This window comes from Apodemus sylvaticus, chromosome 5 (assembly GCF_947179515.1).
Source record: "Apodemus sylvaticus chromosome 5, mApoSyl1.1, whole genome shotgun sequence".
Classification (NCBI taxonomy): Eukaryota; Metazoa; Chordata; class Mammalia; order Rodentia; family Muridae; genus Apodemus; species Apodemus sylvaticus.
The window spans coordinates 111,537,998-111,563,687 of NC_067476.1; the positions used below are offsets into that span (position 1 = coordinate 111,537,998).

The 25,690-nt window shown below is 45.1% G+C and overlaps 1 protein-coding gene across 2 annotated transcripts in view; it reads left to right on the forward strand.

Annotated features, from left to right (window-relative positions):
- Mertk (MER proto-oncogene, tyrosine kinase) overlaps nucleotides 1-25,690 on the forward strand; it is a 104,830-nt gene that overhangs the window by 2,259 nt on the left and 76,881 nt on the right. The window contains exon 1 of one of the 2 annotated variants that reach the window (XM_052183568.1): nucleotides 3,740-3,855. The exons of the other annotated variant lie outside the window; for it this stretch is intronic. Coding sequence (XP_052039528.1) covers nucleotides 3,825-3,855 — 31 coding nt within the window. The 5' untranslated portion in view covers nucleotides 3,740-3,824. Of the gene's footprint in view, nucleotides 1-3,739; nucleotides 3,856-25,690 lie in introns of those variants that run through there. 2 annotated transcript variants of the gene reach the window in all.

Consider the following 25,690-nt stretch of genomic DNA (forward strand, 5'->3'; position numbering starts at 1 on the left):
TTGTGAAGTTCTTTAAGGTAGTGAGCAAGATATAACCATTTTTATTTTTTTAAAGATTTATTTATTTATTATATGTAAGTGAGCTGGAGAGATGGCTCAGTGGTTAAGAGCACTGATTACTCTTCCAAAGGTCCTGAGTTCAAATCCCAGCAACCACATGGTGGCTCACAATCATCTGTAATAAGATCTGACACCCTTTTCTGGTGTGTCTGAAGACAGCTACAGTGTACTTACATATAGTAATAAATACATCTTTGGGGCTGGAGAGATGGCTCAGTGGCTAAGAGCACTGACTGCTCTTCTGAAGGTTGTGAGTTCAAGTCCCAGCAACCACATGGTGGCTCATAACCATCTGAAATGGGATCTGACACCTTCTTGTGTCTGAAGACAGCTACAGTGTACTTATTAGATATAATAATAAATAAATCTTAAAACAAAACAAAGAAATAATAAATACTACATGTAAGTACACTGTAGTTATCTTCAGACACACCAGAAGAGGGCGTCAGACCTCATTGCAGATGGTTGTGAGCTACCATGTGGTTGCTAGGATTTGAGCTCAGGACCTTCGGAAGAGCAGTCAGCACTCTCTCTCCAGAGAGAGTGAGCCATCTCTCCAGCCCAAGATATAATCATTTTTAAGTTAACAAATTGTGCTTTAATTTTTTTAAAAAAATTATTTTATCTCTATGCGTGTTTTGCTTGTCTGTCTGTGCATCATGTGCATGCATATCCCAAGGAGACCACCAGAGGGCAGTGGATCCCTGAAATCTGAGTTACAGGTAGTTCTGAGCCATGCTGGGAACTGAACATGGGTCCTTTGGAAAACAGGCAGTTCTCTTAACCACTGAGACATCTCTCCAGCTCAAAATTAGGTTTTGAAGCCTTACTTTTTGAAAGAATCTCTAGATAGTTCTGGAAGGAGGGCTGTGATCACAACAGATTACCAGGTAGGAAAGATGAGTTGGATCATTGAACACTCATATACCCCAGCCACTCCCCACACGACAACCAGATGCAGGCATTCACAGTTGTGTTGTCCCCAAGAGAAACATCCTCCAATGGCTTCCTGTTCCCTACCAGACTTCCAGGTCTTGTAAAGCCTCACAGGGCCTCTATCCCCCTGTTTGACTCATTTCTAGTCATTTCCCCATGGTTGCTGCTGCTCTGGCCACATCTGTGTCACCTTCCTAGCACTAAACAGCTTTTTAAAAAAGTACTTGTTGATTTTTGTTTCTTGTTTATGAGTGTTTTGTCTGCATGTTGCATGTGCACCTCTGCATGCCCAGTGCCAGAGGAGGCCAGAAGAGAGTGTCTGAGCCCCTGAAACTGGAGTTTCAGGAAGTTGGAAACCACCAAAGAGTGTGCTGACAACAGAGCTCTGGTCCTCTACAAGAGTGGTGCACACCCTTAACCACCAAGCCATCTCCCTGTTCTGGGTTGGACCTCATCTATGTGGAGGAAATACAGGGCTGAACTCTATGGACCTTGGAGAGGTGGCTATGTCTTATAACCCCTAGACTATTTTTGGTATAGCGGGACACTTTCATAGAACTATTGTGTTAGAGTAAGTTTTTGTCAACTTGACACAACCGAAACATATCTAGGATAAAGGAAGCTCAGCGAAGGAAATGCCTCCAGGAGACTGGCCCATGAGTATAGCAATGGGGGTATTTTCTTAATTGATAATTGGCAAAGGAAGTGTGGTTTTGAGTTCCACCTCCTCCCTGTGGGGTGTGCTAGCAGAATCTTGGTCCTGCTGTGAGTACCTGGGAGGTGGGAGGTGGCTTCTCTTTTAGATCGATGTTCAGTGACACAGCTTGTGTTCTTCATTTAAGGTGAACGAGGGCTCTATGAACCTTGGAGAGTGGGAGGGGATTTTCAGGGTGAGTGTGCGCTGGCTGGGCCTTAAGGAACTGGGAATGCCTCACTTGCATGGAGAGGCATTCCAGGTGCCCGCTTGGCAGGTTCTTATTGAGAGAAAGGGAGTAATTTGATGAAACCTGTAATTTCACCAAAGACTCTCTGACATTCCTCAGGTAGAGGATGTGGGGGCCGGGCTCCCCAAATAAGGTCAAGTGGAGAAGAGGAAGCCCTGCGGGAAAAGGGAGTTTTCCCTTTTGGGCCCAGCTCAGGGAGCTGTCCAGTCACTGTAGACCACCTTAATATCAGGGTTTCTCAACAAAGAAGAAGGGCCCAGCCCACTGCGGATGGACCCGTTACTGGCTAGGTGGTCCTGGGCTGTATAAGAAAGGTGGGGAGCAAGCCGTGGGAATGGGCTTCGACTGCAATTCCTGCCATCAGGCTCCTGTCTTGGCTTCCACTGAAGATCTGATTAACTTTACCTGCAAGCCAAACTCTTTCATTCCCAAGTTGAATTTGGTCAGCATCTTATCACAGCAACAGAAAAACAAACTGGGACCATCTTGGCTTCCACTGATAATCTGATTAACCTTACCTGCCAGTCCAATAAACCTTTTCTTTTCCAAGTTGAATTTGGTCAGCATCTTACCATGGCAACAGAAAAGCAAACCGGACATGCTGGAAAGATGGCGTGAGCAAACAGCACACTGTAAATACTGAACCGTTAGCGATGTAATTACCAGTGGTGCTCCCCTAATGGTGCTCCCCTGTACTTAGGTGTGCAGTATGAGGTGGGTAATTTGTTCTCGTAAACAAAAGGTGTTGAGTAGAAGTAGAAGTTCTTTTTTTTTTTTTTTTTTTTTTTTACCTTACCGGAATGCTTTCTAAATAAAACCTTGAACTATGAGGGTAGAAGGTTCAGATGTAGTTCCGACAGGCAGAGTGCTTGTCTAGCATGCATAATATACTGGCTGCCGTCCCCAGCATTGCATAAGGCAGGTATGGAGATTGGCTCCCCTGAAGAGCTATTGGCAGGGGATGGCTGCTTGGGGAGAGAGTCCATTTTCTTTAGGAGTGTGGTTATCAGTTTCCCATGTTCTAGTGGATGGACCTACACTCATGTGATACCTGCAGCACCAATTAGACTCAGCTAGAACTGTAAAATATAAATAAAAAGAGGATGAGAACTTGGGAGGGGGATCCGAGAGGAGTTAAAGAGTTAAAGTTGGGTGGTAGATATCATCAAAATACATTATATACATGTATGAAGTTCTCTAATCATAAGTTACATATACACACTGACATATACCTATAATCCCAACAGTCAGAGGTATAGGCAGGAAGGTCAGAAGTTCAAGGTCATCCTTGGCTACATATCAAGTTTGAGGCCACCCTGGGCTGTATTAGATCCTGGTTTCCCACCCTCCTTTCCTGCAGTAAAGAGGCTGTGGGTGGTTGCTCTGGGTGCCTAAGTCCTTTGCTACAGCCCATTATGATTTTTCTCCCTAGTAATTCTGCCAGCAAAACCCAACCAGGAGACGGCTTTCCCAGAAGAGACTGGCACTACCAACCCCTGCCCCCTACTTTACTCGTGAAGTAGAGGCTTGACTTGCCAGAGGAATAGCTTCCTGTCATGTGCCTCACAGGAAGGCATAAAAAAATGAAGTCCAATTCTGGCTCCATTTCCTACATAGCTCTACGCCAAAGTGGGTGTGGGTTTGTTTTGTTTTTTATTTGTTTTGGTTCCGGCTTTTTTAAGTGACCGAATCTAGGTCTTTCCTTTCCTTTGGTGGCCTCCGCAAGAAAATGAGCATTGTTAATTCTGTCAGATATGAGGGTCTGTGTGTAGACTGCGCCGTGAGAAGTAGGGAGGAAGACAGGTCTTGCTTCCAGCTTGATGGCAGGTGCTATCAGAGATCTCTGCTAGCCAGGAGGAAGACCCAGCCTCTCCTCTCTCTCTCATGCTGAATATTCATCAACTGCTGTCCTTAGGTAAGTCTGTACCTTGTGGTTCTTCTTCATTGTGCCTGCAGCTGACCAGCTAAAGACGCATCTTGCAGGGTAGATTCTTTCAGATCTGTGAGCTCCGTTTAGGGAATAAGAATACTGAGAAACTTACAAAGCCATGCTGTTTTGTTCACCGGCTCTAGTTTTTGTTGTGGTTTGCTTGGTTTTTCGGTCTATCCCCTGGCTGTGCAAGGTGGGAAGTCCTTTACCATAGCAAGGGCCCTGGTTTTGTGGAGAGCTTACACTCAGTTCCAACTTCCAGCAGATGGAAGCCTGTTGAGCCCCTTTCTCTGACCTCTGTCAGTTCGTGGGCCCGGTGGATGTGTGGGCAGTTGAAGTCCTAGACAGCCTCATCTGGATCATCTCCTCAGGCTGTAGTATCTTGGTAATGAAGGCAGGGTGAATTGATGATCTCATCAAGAAATTTATATTTACCCCCAAAGTATGTCAGTATCCTTCTTACTGTTCATTTATCATCATTTGACTCAGTGGTCAAAGGGATTTTTCTGAAGTCTTGAGGTGGTAGAGGGACAGATGGGGCAGAGGCAAGAAAAAGACCAAGAACAGAGATGTTGACTTGGTGTAGTGTGGTGGTTTGAAAATGCTTGACCCATAGGAAGTGTCACGATTAGGAGATGTGGCCTTTCTTTGAATAGGTGTAGCCTTCTTGGAGGAAGTGTGCCACTGTGTAGGTGGACTTTGAGGTCTCATATGCTCAAGCGTGGACACTATATCTGGTACAGCAACTGCAATCAGATAAACTACCTGATTTAGTTTTTGATAGTCAACTGTCATTCTCCATTATCCATCTGTCTTCTGCACGGGACAGATAGAGTTAGGGAGATGTGAATGGGAACCACCACTCTTGCATCTTTCAAGTCCTTAATGGTGGCACTAATTTCTGCAGTTCTTCCAGATATATGATTCTGGTTTTGAGTCAATATTTTCTTTGGCAGAGGCAACTCTAATGGCTTCCCTTTAGCCTTTCTAACCAAAATAGCCTTTACTCCACAAGTTTGGTAGCCAATGTGAGAATTCTGCCAACTTCTAAGTATATCTATCCCATTTATATATTCTGAAACTAGGGAAATAACCACAGGATGAGTTTGGGGACATATTGGATCCACTGTGAATCGGACATTAGCCAAAATGTCATTAATAACCTGGCCTCCATAAGCCCCTGCTGGAGGCCACAGTATCTTTCAGAATCACCCAGGATCAGCATCATTTAAGAACCAGTATCCAACAGACCCTAGAAAGTCTGATCATTTCTCTTCCCTCATCCTACAGTTGCCCTTGTAAAAGCCTGTAGGTCCCTCTGGGGAAGAACTGGAGAAAGGCTAACAGCAAAACTTTTAGGAGTCTTATCAAGGTCCTTCCTCAGAGGAACCTGGACACCCTTTCATTCAAGGGCTTCTTGGGTCTGCAAACTGGCTCATGCCTGGAAACTGATTCACTGCCTGAGATTGCCTTTGGCCATGATCCAATGTAATCTTTTTCATTTGTTTGAGAATTTTTCTGCTTATACAGATCAAACAGAAATGCAGTAGGCTTCTTATCTATTTCATGCCTGGAAACGCCATGAGTAATTAGCTGTATCAAAGGTCCCTACGAGTCATGCCATTATAAAATTCATCTTGCCTATGCTGACCATTCGTTACAGGTCATTATGAACAGTGTTTTGTCTATGTTGCCCATCATGATAACTATGATCACCTTGCCTCTGGCAATTCAGTGCTGCCACCTGGCCCCACTACTATGGGACCCAGTTAAACCCATTGCATTTAACTCATCCAACTGAGCAGAGCATCTCCAACCCCAAGGTCTGGCACAAGGAAAAGGGCAAGAACAAAACTCTTCAAATGTGCTGGTGCCCCTCTCACCATTTTGCATCTTACAGGACCCATGAAAGGCTTATCTTCTGGGCCTTCCCATTATGGAGGATTAGGTTTTACACAGTGTACACACTCCAGCATTGCAATTTCCCTGAGCCTTAAAATCCCTTCATCAACACTAAACCAAGGCATATCAGGCATCTTCTCTTTTCCAAGGCTGTCTTTTGATAAACCTTTCAGTCAACCATTCAAACAAACTTCTGACACCCTTTTTTAATTGTGTGAGTTCCTATATCAATAAACTCAGCCTGATCTAGTTTTATGTTCTTTCTACCATTATCCCACAACTTTTAAAAAAAAGATTTATTTATTTTTATATGTAAGTACACTGTAGCTGTCTTCAGACACACTGGAAGAGGGAGTCAGATCTTGTTACGGATGGTTGTGAGCCACCATGTGGTTGCTGGGATTTGAACTCAGGACCTTCAGAAGAGCAGTCGTTGCTCTTAACCGCTGAGCCATCTCTCCAGCCCCATCTCACACCCTTAAAAATGCATTCTCACGCATAAGTCCCCAGACTCTGCTTGAATGAATTGGCAAACTTATTAAGCTCCTTAGTAGTGTAGTATACTTCCTCATGGACTACACTTCCTACCCCCCTGCTAGGGGTCTGCTTTGCCTAGAGTCTGGTTATAGGTCTATTGGTGGACCTTGAGAAGAATCATCAGTGTTATAGTGATGATTTTCAGAGAAAATCATTGCTTGTTTATCAGAAAGGGAAGACGTTCCATTCCTCAGGCAAAAAGGGAAATATTTGAAGGGTGGGACTGAAGATACCACTTCCTTAGATGAGATAAACCCTTCAGAATCTAGGAGTTCAAAGTTCTCAGCTTCAACAGGGTCCTCCCACACATCCCCATACCTAGTTATAGGATCCCATTCTTTGCCAATTAATTCCCTTACTTTACTTGCTGACACCCTCTGAGGCTGAGACTTCAATGGCTGTAATTCAGCTACCCTTATTATGAGGGCTTCGGTTTGATTTTCTGCAACTTGAACTCTGTGGCTGCTGGAGAGAAGATTCTCTTCAAGGGCACACTTAGAAACTTCTAGATTGTTTATTTGGAACTGGAACTGGCCAAGTTTATCATGGATCTCATTCCTTTCTTTTATCAATTTATCCAGAAGTGCTAAGAACAACCAACCAGCAAAATCATTTACCTTACTTCCCTCCAAACTGTAGAGTTTCCTATCCAAGGTCACCTAATTGACAGTTGATGGATCAAGATGAACAAAGGCATTTACCTCTTCAAGTTTGAAATTAGTTTTCACCCCGGGCCTTTTATTCTCTGAGCTCTCAAGAGAGTGGCTGGAGAGAGGTTTCAGTAGCTGAAGGTGCTATGAATTAGAAGGTGCTGGCAAATTATAAAGGCCATTCTAGATACTTAAAAGATTCATCCTTATACTTTTGTTTCTCTAGAACCATGCCAAGTACCAACTTCTGTCTTAATTTGGGTTTTTTAGCTGTGAAGAGAAACCATGATCAAGGCAACTCTTGTGTGTGTGTGTGTGTGTGGTTTTTTGGATTTGGTTTTTTCGAGACAGGGTTTCTCTGTATAGCCCTGGCTGTCCTGGAACTCACTCTGTAGACCAGGCTGGCCTCGAACCCAGAAATCTGCCTGCCTCTGCCTCTGCCTCCCCAGAGTGCTGAGATTACAGGTGTGTGCCACCACTGCCCGGCTGATCAAGGTGACTCTTACAAGGCAAATATTTTTTGGGGGCTGGCTTACAGTTTCAGAAGTTCAGTCCATTATCATCATGGTGGGAAGCTTGGCAGCATGCGGGCAGACATGGTGCTGGAGGAGCTAATAGTTCTATATCTTGATCAAAAGGCACCCAGGATTCCTGCAGGCAGTCAGAAGGAGGGTCTCTTCTGCACTGGACAGGACTTGAGCCCTAGGAGACCTCAGAGCCCACCTACACAGTGACATGCTTCCTACAACAAGGCCACACCTATTTCAGCAAGGCCATACCTAATAATGCCACTTCCTGTGGGTCAAGCATATTCAAACCACTCCATGGAGTCCAAGGTCACACAAAGTTTTATATCCAAACCCAAGATATTCCACTGATTTGGTTTTGGAGAAATTCCATTTTGTTTCATTAGCTCACCAATTTTTTTCCTTTCCCTTTCTAGCAATTCATTTGATGTGTTTATGTTTCTCTCTGTACTTAGCACCTTCCAAGAGCTTTCAGCTGATCTCTTCAGAGGTGCTGTCTAGCCCAGCATGATGTGGTCCCTACAGAGTTAGTTCCTGTTCAGTCCCCTCTGGAGGGACTGTCCACAATTCATGGACCTCAGGTGTGCAATTAGGTAAACGCTCTCTGGTCTACCCTTTTCTGGCAGGTACATCCAACCTTTTGACATTCCAACGCCTGTAAGGTTCACTCACGCTCAGAAAACATGGAATTGAGTTATCAAACAAATGAAATCTCTCTCTCTCTCTCTCTCTCTCTCTCTCTCTCTCTCTCTCTCTCACACACACACACACACACACACACACACACACACACACACCATAATGTTTGAAGTAAGTTTGCAATTTCATATTGGGTTGCACTCATAGCTACCCTCAGCCACATTCAGCCATGGGTTGGACACCCTGGAGCTGCTTGCAAGCTCTAATGACCTCAGCATCCAGGGACTCTAAGCAGGGTAGGATCTGCCTTAGCCACACTCTCACCTCATTAGACACACAAAGGAAAGCCTTGTTTGTTTTGGAGAAAGTGTTGTTTTGCTATCATAAGCCTTCGGGGCTTCTAGTTAAAGCTCGGAACAGCAGGCCGGCCTCCTTTATGGCTTTGATGAGGAGTTTCACAAGCAAGAACAGGGTGTCTTTGTGGCGAATGTTAGAACTGGGCGCACAATAGCTGAAGTTGCTTTCTGTCCTCACATTGCTCAAGGAACTCTTCTGGGAGGTGATAAATATTCATGGATTCCCCATTGCTGCTTGTATCTGGTGGCTGCTGTTCCAGTTTTCCTGTGAATGACCCTCAGCCTCTCTGGTACACAGGAAATGAAACCACCCTGTACGCATTTAACAATTCTCCACATGATTTGGAAATGGTGGGTGAAATGAATGTTCTCTAAAATTTTAGGAGCAAAATTTAAAAGGAAGCTCATTGGATTTAGAACTAGTTAAAACAGCAACAACAACAACAACAACAACAACAACAACAAAAGCCAGTTTGGGAGACCAAGATGTAGGTAGGTTCTCTTCTTGGATTAGATTTCGTTTTGTAGGGACATTTAGGTTACTGTGCAATGCCCATTTATCAGCAGACAGAGCAGATTGATGAGAGTCTGTGTAAAACACATTTCTACCTGGAGGGGAAGAAGTTGGAACACTTTCTTGAAAGTGGTCCAGAGCTCTGAGCCCTGGCTGGGATTCTGGATGTGAGCAGCGGTCAGTATTCATTTTGCAATGAGGAAATGGAGCCTGAGGGCAGAGTAAGACTGAAAACACAGATCACTCAGTTGTTTCTTCAAGTGTTGGTAGCGGCCAGGCTGGGTGCCTGTGTTCCCCACATCCTCAGTGAAATCGCCCCTCCAGCTCTAGCTAGAGAAACAGAATAGTCCTGAAATGCAAAGTCCCCTTATTAAAAACCATAGTGAACAAACCATGAGGTCTTCCCATCAAATGTGCTGGGAGAGTTGGCTCTTAGGTTCCGAGTAGCAGGAAGGATCCTAAATTTTCTTAGAGTAGATGGGATGGGGCATGCCTTCTAGAGAAAGCAGTAGAAGCCACAGGGGTTGGGAGAGACTGACATCAATTCTAAACATTTGCTCATTTAGTATTAGGGTGTAATTTTACATTGGAAAAAAAAAGTCAATGTGCTATACACAATTAAATGCAAGCCATCTAAGTATTTTGACTGAGGAATAAGGAAAAAGCTGACGGAGGCAGAGGCTATCAACAGGAGGTGAGGTGAAGTGTTTTTAGTTGTTATTGTTTTGTTTTTCAAGACAGGCTTTTCTTTATAACCCTGGCCATTCTGGAAATTGCTCTGTAGAACTGGCTGGCCTTAAACTCAGAGATTTGCCCGTCTCTGTTTCTGGATTGCTGGAATTAAAGACATTCACTAGCACCGCCCAGCTAGGAAGGTGAGCTTTAAACATCTACAAAATGTTTGCAAAACTCAACTGCCCAGGGCAGCACAGGACCTATGGACTCGGTCTTTGGGGGGTGTGGACCTGCCCTATCTGGCCATTCTAAGTCACCTTTCTATTACATTCCACAGAGCTGGTGTGTCTAAAGGTTGATACTTGGGGAAGGCTGGGAAACCTTTTCCTACCTTCCAGAAGGAAGTGTAGGAAGAACCTGGCCATTTAGGACTAAGGTAGTTAAGTTGTGCTTATCAAAGGAAAGGGGTGGGTCTTAAGCCAGAGTGAAAATTCTGGGCTGGATCTTCAAGCCAGTTGCTGTCATGGTTTTAGAATCTTCAGGAAGAATAACAGGGCAAAGCTTCCTCTCTCTAAACCACACCACACAAGCACGCTGTGATTCTAAGTAGGTGGGCCAACCAATAAATATCTCTGAAGTTTTCTTTTTGCCATTGCATTTTTTTCTTCTCTAACCTATTCTTTAGTCTCTATGCAGAAGACTTGCCTAAGTACAGCATAGGAAGCAATATTTACTCATGGCTTTACCACCCAGTATAAGAGGTCAAAGGTTAGCAATGCAGACTGTTATTCACTTGTTTCAACCCTCTTAGTCTCATTTCATGTTAAGTTCATTAGTGGCAGATAGATGGGAATGCCTGGTTTTCTGTTTCGTTTTTAGATAGGTTCTTATGTAGCTCAGGCTGGCCTGTGATTTGTTATATTGCCGAGTATAACCTTGAACTTCTGATCTTTTTGCCTTTACCTCTGGAGTGCTGGGATCACAGAGGTCTGGTACCATGTCTGGCTTATGCAGTGCTTGCTGGAGCTGGAACCCAGGACCTCCTACACTCTAGACAGGCACTCTACCAACTGAGACACATCTTATCCTTACAGGTACATATGTGAGTAGGCCATACACTTATTAATGCTGTACAATAATATTTTTCTTTTAACTATCCATGATGTCACACATATGTATCTGTGTATGGGTAGAGGCATGTGGGTACAGGTGCCTGTGGAGGACAGAGGTACCAGTTCTCCCTGGAGTTTCAGGTGATTAATAAGTCCCCAGATGTGGATGCTGGGAACCAAATTTGGGTCCTCTGCAGGAGCAGTATACATTTTTAACTGCCAAGCCTTTCTTTTAAAAGTCCCAATCTAGTTATCTCTTAGATTTTCCTAGGGAAAATTTCCAACCGTTGGGTTAAACCAGCCTTAAATTTGTAAATCATTTTATGTATATAGGTGTTTTTTGCCCGTATGTATGTATGTATGTATGTATGTATGTATGTATGTCTTCACGTGAATGCCTGGAATTCTAAGAGGCCTGAGCAGGGTGTCAGATCTCCTCAAATGGGAGTTACAAAAAGTTGTGAGCTGCTGTGAGAATGTCCCCAGACACACAGAATTTTAAGTGTGGAACTTGATGAGTTTTGGCAAATATTCATGACAAAATCACCACACGAGTTGAGATAGCCCCCAACTTTTGTGCATCTCCCAGTGAGCACAGACACTTATTTAAGAGCTGAAATGCTGAGCTGTGGGTTAGAAGCAGTCTTCCCTCCCACAAGGCTAGCTCTGTGTGTCTGCTCAGCGGGTTGCTGTGGTACAACATCCAGACTGAGCCCTTGCTTCCCACGGCCGCTCTAGACCAGTCAGCCCTCCTCAGGACAGGGGGTAAGCTGGTTTGTCAGTGTGGCTGAGGCTTCACTCCCTGGCCCCTCCAGGATTCTCAGTCAGACTTTCCTCCTTGCCCTTGGGTGTCAGACATGGGACCTCTTCTTCTGGTCAACCCCCTATCTCTACTTCCTCTATGCAGACCCACTCATGAAGGCACCACCATGTAAAGGGAGCAATATTTTTTAAATATTCATTTTTATTATGGGTTTAAGATTGTTTGTGTTATGAGTGTTTACCTGCATATCTGTATGTAATGAGTATAAGCAGGCTAAAAGTAAAAGCTTTCTTCTGTGTCCTTTCATGTAGGCTGCCTCTAGAAGGCATGGCTCACATGAGCCGGGCAAGAAAATCCTTCACAGGTATGCCAGGTTGCTGGGGTTTTAGTTGATTCCAGATGTAGTTGACAACCATGATTAGCCATCAAAAACTGTAACTCCACACCATTAAGTCCCCCTCCCCCTCCCCCTCCTTGGCAGCCACCATACAACTTTCCGGTTTCACTCCTTTTGACTGCTTTAGCTTTTTCCAGAGTGTTTGTTGTTGTTTTAAATGTTTGTCTTACATGTAATAACCAGGGTTCTTAATTATACTTACTACAGAAAGTAGGTAAAAGTTCATCTACTTTCTGATAAAGGTTTTGAAGTTGATGCTTTGCTCTGTCCCTTAGAAAGGACTCTAACAAATTAGTCTTGCTAAGGTTTTAGTCTTCCAGAATTGTCACATTTTATAAGAAAATACTTATTTTCTTTAAAAGATTTTTTTTTTAATAAGAGGAATTCAGCTTTCTGGGGTCTGCAGTACAGTAAAGGTTTGGGAGCAGCAGATTAGAGAAAGTGAAGTTGGGGGCTGAGAGTCTCTCCTGGGTTTTGGAAAGCCACCTCTGGTCCTTTGAGAAAATCAACTCCAGACCGCACCCCCTCTTGGTGAGAGAGAACCAGCTCACTGCTTGTGGCCTGAAAGAATTACTTCAAAGTCTTTCTGGGGCAGTTGGCAGACTGCCAGAGGGGAAAGGCCTGAAAACCCTTGGTTAAATAAACAGTGTATGTTCACATTCCTGCCATGAGTTGTTGAAGGGTCTAAGTCAGCAGAATTGGTTCCATATGTTTAGCATCTCCAGTCTAGGCATGACTAGTTGCAACTGAAAGGAGGCAGATCAGATGTTGCTGCTGTGATGAACTACTCCCCCGCCATTGGTCTGGCACGTCAGAACCTGCAGTGTTTACCTCCAGTGCCTGGCTCCTGTCTCGGAAGACGTGTGGCACAGCTCCGCTTCCTGGCTGCTCCAAAGCCAGACCGTGCGTCTGAAACCCTTCTCATCACGCCCAAGGGACACCCAGTCAAACCTGGGCGTATCCAAGGGGAGGGTCCAGTTGCCATGTGCATTCCCTAGAAAGGGCCTAACAGTTTAATCAGAAAAATCACTAGAAGAAAATTTTCAAAATCTTGGTGCCCAAACTGTACTTCAGCCATAAAATTTTAAAAACCTTCATTGGAAGACTCTGGTTTTCGGCCAGGGTTGTGGTAATGGGGTTGGAGAGAATGGTGAGAGTTTGCAGTAGGAGTCTAGAATGTTCTTTCTGGTTGAATTGGGACCCCTCTACAGAGAGAACCTAGGGGCTGGGGTCTACTTAGAAAACTGATATTGCAAAGTATTTCTGCTGAGAAGGAGCTAAATACCCATGTCAAAAAGTAAGAGGCACTCTAGGGGCATCATGGGGGAGGGAATGACACTTAAAGCCCTTTGGGTCAAAGGGTAAACATAGTTCTCTTTTTTTCTCCCTCCTCTTTAGCCGAAAGAAATGCGTGGGGGCAAGGGTGGTGGGGTTGTCATTATGGTAAGTTCTTTATACTTTGGTCAGATCTCTGGGGCCCTTCAGACACTCCAAGAGGATAGGAAGTTTGCTGGGTAGACTGGGTCCCTATCTGTCCTTCCAGACCTACTCTTCCCACTGTAATCCCAGAAAGCCACCTGTGGTCCCAATGGACGAGCTGTGAATGAGTGCCAGGGAGCTCTGGCTCCGCGTAATCTCATATGCCACATAGTGGTTGTTTTTCTGTTGCTTAGGTGTGAAAGTAGTGGCCCATGACATACTATGTCCACTGGGTCTGTGTGAACCATCCGGCCTGGCCAACATCATGCCTCATTGACTACTTTACCCCTTTTCCCACTGTGGGGGGAGCTCTGGACTTTTGCTGTCACCAGGTTTTTTTTGTGTGTTTGTTTGTTTGTTTTGTTTGTTTGCCTCCTGTTGAGCCACAGCTGTGACCTCTTGCAAGCTTATGTGAGCGCCATTTCATCGAGCGCCATTCCCATCCCCCTACCAGTACACCCACTGCTGACAAGGTTTGGGGCTGTACACTTATACACAAGCACAGCCCCAGAGTCTTTAATCTCTCAAATAGCTTTTTAACTTTTCCAGTGCTCTGAGGGCAGTCTTTCTGGTAAAGTTAATGATTACTATATACAGTTTAGAGCTGGTCAAGCCAAGTGATCTCTGATTGAAGGTTATATTTTTCCTACTCCTTTTTGGAGACAGTGCCTCATGTACCTCAAGACTGGCCTCAGATTCTCTCTTTCTAGCCTAAGGTGACCTTGAATTTCCTCATGTCTTTCCTCAGCCTCCTCCTGAGTGCTGAGATTACAGACATGTGCTACCAAGCCCAGTTGTATGCAGTGCTGGGGAAACAAACTCATGTAAGGCTAACATATGAGCTCTACCACCATCCCCAGCACATGAGCTGTACCACCTGCCCCATATTGTCACCCTCTTTTAATTTATGCTTTTAATTTATGCTTTTGCATAAAGTCAGACTATACCAAGTGGAAAAATTTTGCCTTGTTTTTACCAAAAGAAGAAAAAGAAGAAGATGAAGAAGAAGAAGAAGAAGAAGAAGAAGAAGAAGAAGAAGAAGAAGAAGAAGAAGAAGAAGAAGAAGAGGAGGAGGAGGAGGAGGAGGAGGAGGAGGAGGAGGAGGAGGAGGAGGAGGAGGAGGAGGAGGAGGAAGGAGGAGGAGGATAATGATTACAATAATAATACAAAGAAGGAGAATAGAAGAGGAAGAAGAGGAGGAGGCCACTCAGCTCCACAACTTAGGGGTGCACACAGAATGGGAGATCAGTGACCTGGCCCCTTCTTCTGAGGAAGGCAGGAGTACTGTATATACAGGCCATGTGTTCCAGAAAGAGGCCTCCCACAGAATACCACGATAACAGATCCTACCTCAGGGATGCCACAGGGCTGGAATGGAAACACAGCATGCTGAGGCAAAACATCCTATGGCCCAATCGTGGTACATAAGACCTTGTACACCTATGTTCTTGAAAACCAAGAACACCCTAGTGGCTTGAGGGTAAGTCACCACCCCTGAAACCTCCTTTAGGCCTCTGGAACAATAGTGCAGCCATAGGTTCTGCAGCCTGGCATTTCAGGCTCACTCTTACCCCATCATCTGGGCCAGGAGCACCCTGCCCAGATCCCAGCATTCCCTGTGAATCAGGATCATGGTATATAAGTAACACCCCAGGATGAAGGCATAAGGAACAGGCTCAGGACCTTCTGCCCTGCATGGCTGCTGTCCTGCTCAGCCCACAGTCTGGAGGGACTTCAGATCCAGACAATCTGCTTGATGCCCTGGGGCCTTCAGTGTCAGCTTCCTTTTTCTGCCTTGGACGATGGTCACTGAGCCTTAAGAGACTTAAAATGAGGTTCCTGTTAGAAAAGTCTTGTAGAGGCCAACCCAGGAGAGATGAAGCTCTCTGAGAGCCAAGAGCCCAAAGTGTGCTTTCCCTGGATTCATGGCTGCCAGACAGGTCACCACGGTCACTCCTTGTGCACTGTCCCTAGTGGATGCCATTGATTATTGTTAGAGCTTGTTTTCCCAAGGCATCAGACATTGCTGCTTCAGAGGACCACCAGGCCAGAGTTCAGAAGAAAGCCAATGAATACCATCTCAGACAGGATGTGGAGAGTGCATTCCAAGTCGTGCCGCCACGGTCCTTTTTTCCTCTGGATTTCAGAGAGGTTAGAGACATCTTGAATGTCAAGGCCGTAACAGAGGAGGTAGACTTCACCTCTTAGTACAGAACTGCTGACTAACCATTGAGCACCCCTGCCCACTAGTCCTCACATACTCTGCTCACCAAACATCCCTGGACTTAATTGTGCGTTGCATTAGTTCATCCTACAGAATATAGATTGTTTGCTGGAATGAAAAACCATGGTCAATCTTGAGCCTTCCCAAAGTCCCCGAGTGGCTGAGCCACTGCAGATCTGTGGGTGCCAGAAGCCAGTTCTGGAGGCACAGCAACAGGCCTATCATTGTCCTCTATGGTGGTTTGAATAGGAATGGTTCCCATAGACTTAAGTGTTTCAAAGCTGGGCCCACAGGGATCAGCACTATTAGGAGGTGTGGCCTGGCTGGAGTAGGCGTGGCCTTGTTGAAAGAAGTTCATCACTGTGGGGATAGGCTATGAGGTCTCAGATGCTCAAACTAGGGCTAGTGTGGCAATCTCCTGCTGCTGCCTGACGATCAATAAGTAGAACTCTCAGCTCCTCCAACACCATGTCTGCCAGCGTGCTGCCATGCTTCTTGCCATGATGATAATGGACTAAACCCCTGAACTGTAGCCAGCCCCAATTAAATGTTTTCTTTTAAAAGAGTTGCTGTGGTAGCCGGGCTGTGGTGGTGCAGGCCTTTAATCCCAGCACTTGGGAGGTAGAAGCAGGAAGATTTATATGAATTTGAGGTCAGCCTGGTCTACAGAGTGAATTTCAGGACAGTCAGGGCTGCGCGGAGAAACCCTGTCTCAAAAAATAGGCCAAAAATAAAAACTAAACATTAAATAAAGGTTGCCACAGTCATGGCGTCTCTTTATAGCAATGCAACCCTAAGGCATTCTCTCAAGCCGAGGTAGCATCAGTGCCTGGCCTGTCTGTCTTCCCCATCCACTCTTTAGAATACTGGACAATCTCATGCCCATAGTCCATTGATGTTTACGGTGTGTCTGTGCTAGACCATGACTCATGCGGGACTCTGAGGATACCACCTAGAGCCTCCGAAGAAGTCAGAAAAACAAAGCAAACCCATGTTGAAAGTGGGCACCATGCCTAACCAATTTGGTCACTGCGCCATTAACCATTGCTCACCACATCTCACGTGTCTGTCCCTACGCTGAGCAGTAGGGAGGGAAAGCTGATAAGGACAAAGTCTCTGACTGTAGGAAGCCATTACGTGAATTCTAGTTGAAGGCTAAGTGGGGCACTGGGCAGCAGCTTCTCCTCTCCGGCTGGGACTCTGTAGTGCTGGAGCAGCTGGGCAGCCCATCTTGGAACTGAGCTAGCCAGAGGCCATGTAGCCAAGGGTGTTTGCTTAGCAGCATGCGCTGTGAATGGAAAGTCACATTTCCCACAGCCTGCTCATCTGCCCACCCAATAGAACACCCTTGGAAGAAGTGGGTGGGGTGTGATTTCATCTTCATTCACCCAAGTCACAGCCAGATGCAACCCACTCTTCCATACATGCTGTGTGGGGAGGACTAAATTCACAGGCAGCTGCTGACGTGAGTTTTTACTAGAGCTCCCAATTGAACGTTCAACAGTTATCTCCAAAATGGGAGTCATCCAACAGGCCCACATTTGCCTTGGCTTCCTTGAAATCGATGAGAACATGCCAACGACACTTTTAAAGGTTCTTTATAGAGTCTGTTCTTTTTGTCTGATCTCATCTTCCCACCATCAGGCCACCAGAAATAATTCTGACAGGATTCGACTTCTGTGGCAAATTAAAGAGGGAAATAAAGGGGCATTCTATAGAATGCCAAACTAGCTGAAGAAGGGGAACCTGGCAGCCTGGAGTGTACTTTGAAGGCTGGGAATTAGACTCAGCTAGTTGAGTGTTTGCCTGTCATACAAGATTCTCCAGTAACCCATAAACTGGGTGTGATGGCCTTTGCCTGTAGCCCTAGCATTTGGGAGGTGGAAGCAGGAATGTCAGAAGTTCAGGGTCACCCTCAGCAAGGCATCAAGTTTGAGGCCAGCCTGAGTTACATGAGACTCAGTCCAAAAAGAAAACAAAACTATATTGTACTATTATCCTGACCTTGGGTCCAGAGTCTCAGACCGTTTCTGTTTTGCTACCTACTCCCTTTTTTTGTTTGTTTGTTTTTGGTATTTGGTTTTCTCGAGACAGGGTTTCTCTGCGTAGCCCTGGCTGTCCTGGAACTCACTCTGTAGACCAGGCTGGCCTCGAATTCAGAAATCCACCTGCGTCTGCCTCCCAGAGTGCTGGGATTACAGGCGTGCGCCACCACTGCCCGGCGCTACCTATTCCCTTTATCCACACTGAGGACATGCATTGCTCAACTGTAGGGCACCATTTACATGCATGGGCCACACACACTGCAGCTGCACCCCAAAGTTATATAGTCCACATCTCGAAGCCACAAAGGCCTGGTCCCCCAGTACCAAGTCTGAAAGTCAGCACTTTTCAAGTACGAGGCAGCAGCAGAGTTTTAATAGCTCATCATCAAAGGAGAAAATAATAAAAATAATAGTTACCCTTCACTGTTTTTACTGTGAGCCCGTGAGCCACACATAGTAATCTATAACTCCTTTATTCCTAGCAGTGGCCCTGGGGCACCAGGTTTGCCATCTCCATTCTCTCTGGGAGGAAGCAGTGCACAGCAGCTCAGCTCGGGCTCCTGTCTTCCCGTTAGCTCCAGAGCCCTCTGCTGCTCTGAGTTTTGGACATGCATATGTCTTACTTTCTCAGATTGGACTATGGGAGCAAATGTTGATGCCAAAATGTTATCTGTGTAGATGCTAGAAGTCAATATATTTGGGCAGCTTCTGGGCAGTCACACATGGAGACGAGTTGTCTTCTGGGCTATCTGGAGTATGGAGAAAGCACAGGCTGAGTACAACTATTGCCTGACTCAGGGGTGGTCTCAGAGATAGGGAGACTTCCCTTACCCACTTAGCAGCTTTTTGCTTATAACAGCTTGGCTCATCTAAATCTGAAAGCTATATCAGCCACAAATTGTTATAAAAGGTTATCTTGCAGGGTTGGGATTGCAAAGTAGTTTCCATTTTATGTGACACTGCTTTAATATATGTGAATTTTTTTATAATAAACTTGCGGTACCTTTAAATTAGAGGAGCTTGATATTAAGGAATAAATTACATATTGGAAGTTAGTACCTATTTCTTTTGCTTTTGGGTTTTGCCTTCTGAGAAAGAGACACACATCTAACTGAAGGAAAGCAATTACTTAGACAAAACCTCTGACCCCTTGGTCCCATGGTGCTTGAAAAATAGAAGAACTGCAGTTGTCTTTGCCCACAGTGAGGAAGTTCAGTCTTCCCTCTGAAGGTCAGGTGATTAGGACTGCTAAAACAAACTGCCGATGGACAGACACATTAGCAACAGAAAAAGCATTCAAGGGACTGTGAACTTGGCCCAGATGGTACAGTGCTTGTCTGGCATGCATGAGGCCCCAGGATCAAACTCCCAGCACCACAGAAAACCCGGCACACTTTTAGCACTCAAGAAAATAGAGACAAGAGAATCAGAAGTTCAAAGTCAGCCTAGGATATGTAAAGTTTGAGGCTAGACTGGGCTACATAAAACCCTGTCTCAAAAAACATATACATTTTTCCATATTCATAAACACAGGGCTGATGAATATGCATATAAGTGAGGTGCTCCTATCCTCTTGTAGAGAGGAAGGGAGAGTCCTTGGGTTTTTAGGGGAGAGAATGAATGCATGAGTGAATGAATGAATGAATGAGTGGATGAATAAAGAGAAAAAACAATGGATGGCCTAGAACAAGCTTCCTCTGGACTGTAGATAAGAGATCTGATTCTAATCTCTTCCCTGTAAAATCATTTCACCCAGCTTTGGTTAATGAAAGTCACCCCAAAGGATGGGGAAGTGGTGTCCTTCGGTGATTATAGATCTCTTTAAGTAGATAAAGAATAGCCTCTGGGCAGTGGTGGTGCATGCCTTTAATCCCAGCCCTCTGGAAGACAGGCAGGTGGATCTCTAGCTCAAGGCCATCCTGGTCTATAGAGTTCCAGGACAGCCAGGGCTACAAGGAGAAACCCTGTCTCAAGGGAGAAAAAAGGAAGGAAGGAAGGAAGAGAATGACCTTCTTTTTGGTATTAACTTCTTTTCAAGTACTCTCAGTTTCAAACCCAAAGCCATATATTTTGGAATACTGTTTTCTGAGCCCTGGTACCACCCGAGAGGCAAAGATGAACCACACAGAGACTTCAAAATGCTGGAAATAAAATGTGTTCAAGGACACCACCATCACAGAACAAAGAACACACAAAGCAGATTTTACTTCTATAAAAAGGAGCATCACTTCCTTTGATTACCAGTCTTACCAAACTGGAAAAACTTGGGTTTTGCCTTCTGAGAAAGAGGCACACATCTAACCGAAGGAAAGCAATTACTTAGACAAAACCTCTGACCCCTTGGTCCCATGGTGCTTGAAAAATAGAAGAACTGCAGTTGTCTTTGCCCACAGTGAGGAAGTTCAGTCTTCCCTCTGAAGATCAGATGACTGGGTCTGCTGAAACAAACTGCCGACAAACAGACATATTAGCAACAGAAAAAGCATCCAAGGGGCTGTGAACTTGGCTTAGATGGTAAAGTGCTTGCCTGGCATGTATGAGGGCCCAGGATTAAACTCTTCCAGAGTTTGTCCAAATAGATTGGGAAAGTCAGTAAATCCCTCAGGATCAACTTTCCACCTATGATGTTTCTTTCTACTTCTCTGAAAATCTTTTCAGTCTAAGAGAATGAAATCTTGACTGTTCTTGTCTGGGGGACAAGGCCCCAAACATATGTTGTAGGGTTACAACACTAAGCCTGTTGCCATGGCTATGTAGAATCTTGATGAGAATATACAGCTTGAGTACCACAGGTGTCTGCTCTGGATAATTGGATTTTCTGTCCTGAGATCTTGGACCAACTTATAGGATCGATAATGGTTTGAACCATGGAGTGGCCACCATAGGCTTATATATTTGAATACTTGATTTCTAGTTGGTGGAACTGTTTGGGAAGGATTAGGAGGTGTGGCCTTGTTGGACAAGGGGTGTTACTAGGGATAGGCTGTGAGTTTTCAAAAGATTCATGCCATTCCCAGTGGATTCTCTCTGACTAATAACTGTGGAACAGCTCTCAGCTGTTCCTTTACTCCACCATCATGCACTCTAACCCTCTGAAACCATAAGCCCGATTAAATATGTTCTTTGGTCATGGTGTTTTGTTGCAGTAGTAGAAAAGTAACTAAGATAAGACCCATCAGCCTTTGATCAGTGAGATTGGAGTGTTACAAATGAACATTTAGGTCTCAATGATACCAGCTTTTATCAGTCCTTCAATGACAGGTTTTAGTCCTGACCTCTGTTCTGAGGACATGGAATATTGTCCTGCCCTTACTGTGTCTCCCAGCGTTATAGAGTGCTATGAACGGGAAGGCTCTTTAGACTTCCTCTATATCCCTTCTTACTCCAACCCTTGAGAAAATGTTCTTTTTACCTGTGAAGTCAAGGGGTTTAGAGAGGCTTGGCTCTGCCTCTTAGCAATTGTTAGCCCCATGTCTAACCTGGACATGAAGTTTCACCCTACTAGGTTAATCCTAGACTCAGGTACAAAGGAATGGTTTTTCTAGTTACTCTTTCCTGGACTCACTCTTTGGCTTCTTAAAAAATGAAGCCTGGGATTCTCCTTTTAACTCTAAATGAGTAGTCCCCCTGGAGATAACTTGAGTCTAGAGGGTTGTATACAATGAGAGGACCTATTTGTACCAGAGTTAACCAAGAGATAATTTCTAGTTATAAACAAGTATAATTAAATATAACTGATATCTTTAGGTTGTTGATAGGATCTTAGTATAAAAGAGCCCTGATGCCCCTGCTGCTCTTTGAAAGCAGTAAAGAAACTCAGGACAGACAGCCCATGTATAGAGCTGGAGCCTTGAGAGCTGGTCTAACTGGTCTACCACCCCAAAGGGTCCTCTAATAAGGACTTAAGTTTGCCTCTCAGAGAGCTGACCTCAGTGCTAGTTAGTGAGACATTAACAAACCTGGTTCCTTCTTCTCTGGGGGGAACTTTCCTGTGGGGAAATAAAGTCAGGAGTTTCTCCTGGAGGGTCAGAGGGCAGGTCAAAGTTTAGAGTTCTCTCTCACATTGCTCAATTTCTCTTCTTAGCTGGGAAAGAGAGGGGTATACAGAGTGAGGTAGGAGAGCTTCTGGCCTAGTCAGAGGGCTCAGTTTGTTGTCCTAAGTCAGTCAGTCCAGGCAGAGGGGCTGGAGCGTCCACCTGAGGAGCTGGTGAGCAAATCCTGTCAGCTTGGTTGTTTGGATCTAGTCGGGGCTGGCCAGAGATAAGTGGGAAGCAAGAGATGACGGGTCTGTTCGGGAACCTCTGTCATAGTTCCTGGCTTCTCACTGGATAAAGGAGCATAGGTCTATGCCTTCCAATAAAGGGCATGGTCAATTTCTTCTTGAGAGATCAGACAAACTCTTACAATTAATATATTCAGTTAAGAGCTGAGAGAGTCACTTTGAAGTATAAGGATAGGTTCCTTGCTCCAAATAAAACAATAGTCATTCAGTTTTCTTGTTGTTTCTGTTTTAAATTATTCTATTATTTAAGCCCAAGTCTTAATGGACTGTCTGGGAGAATCTATCTCTTTACTCTCTTGGAACTCATTTTGGCCTCATTATTTCCCATTCCGATTCCTAAATCAAGAATCCCCGAGAGGCTCAACACCCCACTACTCACTTTCCGTAAGGGGCAGGTCTTTGTACTTCAACTCTGCTGCTTTCTCCATGTCCATCTGCTTCCCTTGCCAGACAGTGTTTAAGATGGGTACCTCTCAGCCCTAGGCAGATGGGTATCAACCTATGATTGCTTCTAGAGGCCTGGCCTGCTACTAAGCCTTATGAGGCCCCTGAACAGCTATAGAACTGTGGAGGGGACTCCATGCTCACACCCTGCTCAGTTGTTTATCTCATTCACACCCAAACAACCCCAAAATGTGCCAACCACTAAGGCAATACTTTGACTTTGGTTTACTTTGATCTGTGGATAGAGTTGCGTGGTTGCCTTTGTGCTGCTTTGTGTGTGGGCCCTTGTGTTGCTGACATTTCTGTCATTACTGATCTAGGGAATATCAAATACCCAGTTATAGGGCCACTTCAATGGGGCTGGCCATAAGACACATTTCTTTTCTTTTCTTTCTTTTTTTTTTTTTCCGAGACAGGGTTTCTCTGTATAACCCTGGCTGTCCTGGAACTCACCCTGTAGACCAGGCTAGCCTCGAACTCTGAAATCCACCTGCCTCTGCCTCCCAAGTGCTGGGATTAAAGACCTGTGCCACCACCGCCTGGCTAAGAGACATTTCTCCAGTGACAAGATTCTGGACTTCTTTGCAAATAGAATTAGAATTCTGGATGAGCTCCCAAGTTGTTGAAATAAAATATAGGGCCCAAGGATTCTCTGATCCTACATAAAGAACACATGCCAAAAAAAAAAAAAAAAAAAAAAAAAAGACTGGGTGGTGAGAACAACCCTGTCAGAGCAGGACTGGGTGGGACCCACAGACTAGAAAGAGCATAGGCTTGACTTGTGAATGAAGCTTGTCTGATATGGATGTATGTAAGGAACAAAGAAGGGCCCCTTCGCTAGGGTCCCACTGATCACCACTCCTTAAAATAAATTAACCCTCTCATGTGGCACACTCATCTGTCTAGATGAATGGGCTCAAGGCTGGCCCCTGGTTGACCCACAAAGACCTATGTCGTTCCCATACCCATGAAGATTTCAAGCAAAGAAAACCTAGAGAGCCTTTTGATATTAGTGGATATCAGGGTTCAGTGGGCACCTCCTGGGGGCTTCCAGGTTATTAGATCCCAGAACAAGGAATCAGAGACACTTGGATGCCAACAGAAACAGGACCATTTTGGGGGGGAGGGGGAATGTATATTTCCAAGAAAGGAAACTGAGCTGGAAATGTTGGAGTAAGAAGAAACTTTAGAAGCTCCAACAGCCACAGCATGGCCACATTGTACAAAGGGGGCGGGGATTTGTGTCACATCAGGCTTTTGGGGTCATTTACGTAGAGTGGGATTTCTCATGTATACTGTGATGTCTATTTCTGTTATAGAAATAAGGGACCGAGAGATGGCTTGAAGGTTAACAGGACATGAGTTCAATTCCCAGTGCCCACATGGTAGTCTGCAACTCCAGTCCCAGAGGATCTGACACTATCTTCTGGCCTGCACAGACATACACATAGGCAAAACACCTACACATATACACATTTAAAAATAAATAAAAATAAGAAATAATGTGCCTACCCAGGTAGGAATCACTCCACACACTTTGAGATTAATTAAGGAAAAGCTCTTTCCTTAAGTGACTGGTTGCCTGGTGCTAACGCCCAAATAAGCGTGACCTCAACAGAAGACTTCATTAGCTTATATAAGATGCATACCTTAGCCTATGCATTTTTCATGCTCTGCCATCTTTAAATCTCTTTTGGGTCCCAGCTTCAGGTTCCACTTCAAACAATTTAAATGGAGGCAGGAGTCTGAAAGTCTGGCTACTTAGGCAGATTTTACACAGTAAAGATAGCACATTCCCAGACTTGTAAGTACACTACTCTTGGTCTTTTCCAAATAGTTGTTAAGCAGGGTCATTTTGTCCACCTCACAGAATTATTTTTTTCTGATAATAGCAAAGGGGACTTAATGATGGTTGTGACCTTACACCCCTGCCCATGCCCCTTAGAGGTATGTGTTTGGTATGGGAACCAGGTCCAAAAGGCAGGTCATAAATCACTGCTGTCTCCTTTGTTGTGGGAAGCTGAGCCTAATGGCTGGTCAGTCCCAGCGAATAAACATTTACATCCTAGCATCCTAAGTTTCACTTATCTCCAGCAGGCCTGGTTAGCATAGTGCTTACCTTCGGGTGTTTTGGAAGCAGATGCTCCCTGTTACCTCCTATCAGGTCCCCGGCAGGTGAGATATTCTGAGCAGGAGGTGTGTGTGTGTGGGGGGGGGGTGTGCTCCAGGGCTCTGCACGGATGCTAACCCAGAGCACAGGGTGCTGGGCTGTGTCTGCCTTACTCACTGCCTCAACCGTTCATGGCCAACTTACTTGAATGAATAGCAACTGGTAGAGAATGTGTGTTCCCCAAGTACCACTTACAGAAGCTCAACTACAGGGACTATGAGCCTCCATTTTTGGAAACAGTTGCAGGCCTGATGAAATATATTTCCTGCCTCATTCATGTAGGCATGCATTTATCTGCTAGATGCTCCAAGTCTGGAGCATAAGGGAACTCTCCCTGTCGGGCACAAAACTTCTAAACACATCTCTTCGGGACCCACGGTGGCCATTGCAGTTGTCTGACTAGCACGTGGGTAGTAGGAAAGGTGACCTTGGGACCTCATGGAGCTGTCCCTTTCCTGCTAGGTTATGTATTAGACCTTGGATGGAGTCACCACTTGACAAAAATTGTTAGAGAAACTTTATTGTTTAAATTATTATATGCTTGGTGTGTGTAGATGGGAGGCGGTGCGTGTGCTGCTGCACACCTGGGGAGGTCAGAGGGCAACTTGCAGGAGTCAGTTCTCTCCTTCCACTGTGTGGCCTCTGGGGATGGAACTCGGGTCATCAGGCTTGGCAGCAAGCACCTTTCACCCACTGAGCCATCTTACCAGCCCAGAAACTAACTTTCTCTTCTCTCTCTCTCTCCCTCCCTCCCTCCCTCCCTTCCTTCTTCCCTCCCTCCCTCCCTCCCTTCCTTCCTTCCTTTTTTTATTATTTTCTTTCTTCCCTTTTTCAGTTTTTCCAGAGAAAGTTTATCTATGTAATAGAGCCCTGGCTATCCTAAACTCACTCTGTAGACCAGGCTGGCCTCCAACTCACAGAGATCCATCTGCCTCTGCCTCCTGAGTGCTGGGATTAAAGGCATGTGCCACCACACCAACCAGAACTTTCTTAGGTATCCTTTAGCACAGTGGTTCTCAACCTTCCTAATGCTGTGATCGCTCAATACAGTTCCTCATATTGTGATGACTCCCAACCATAAAATGTTTCCACTGCTGCTTCATA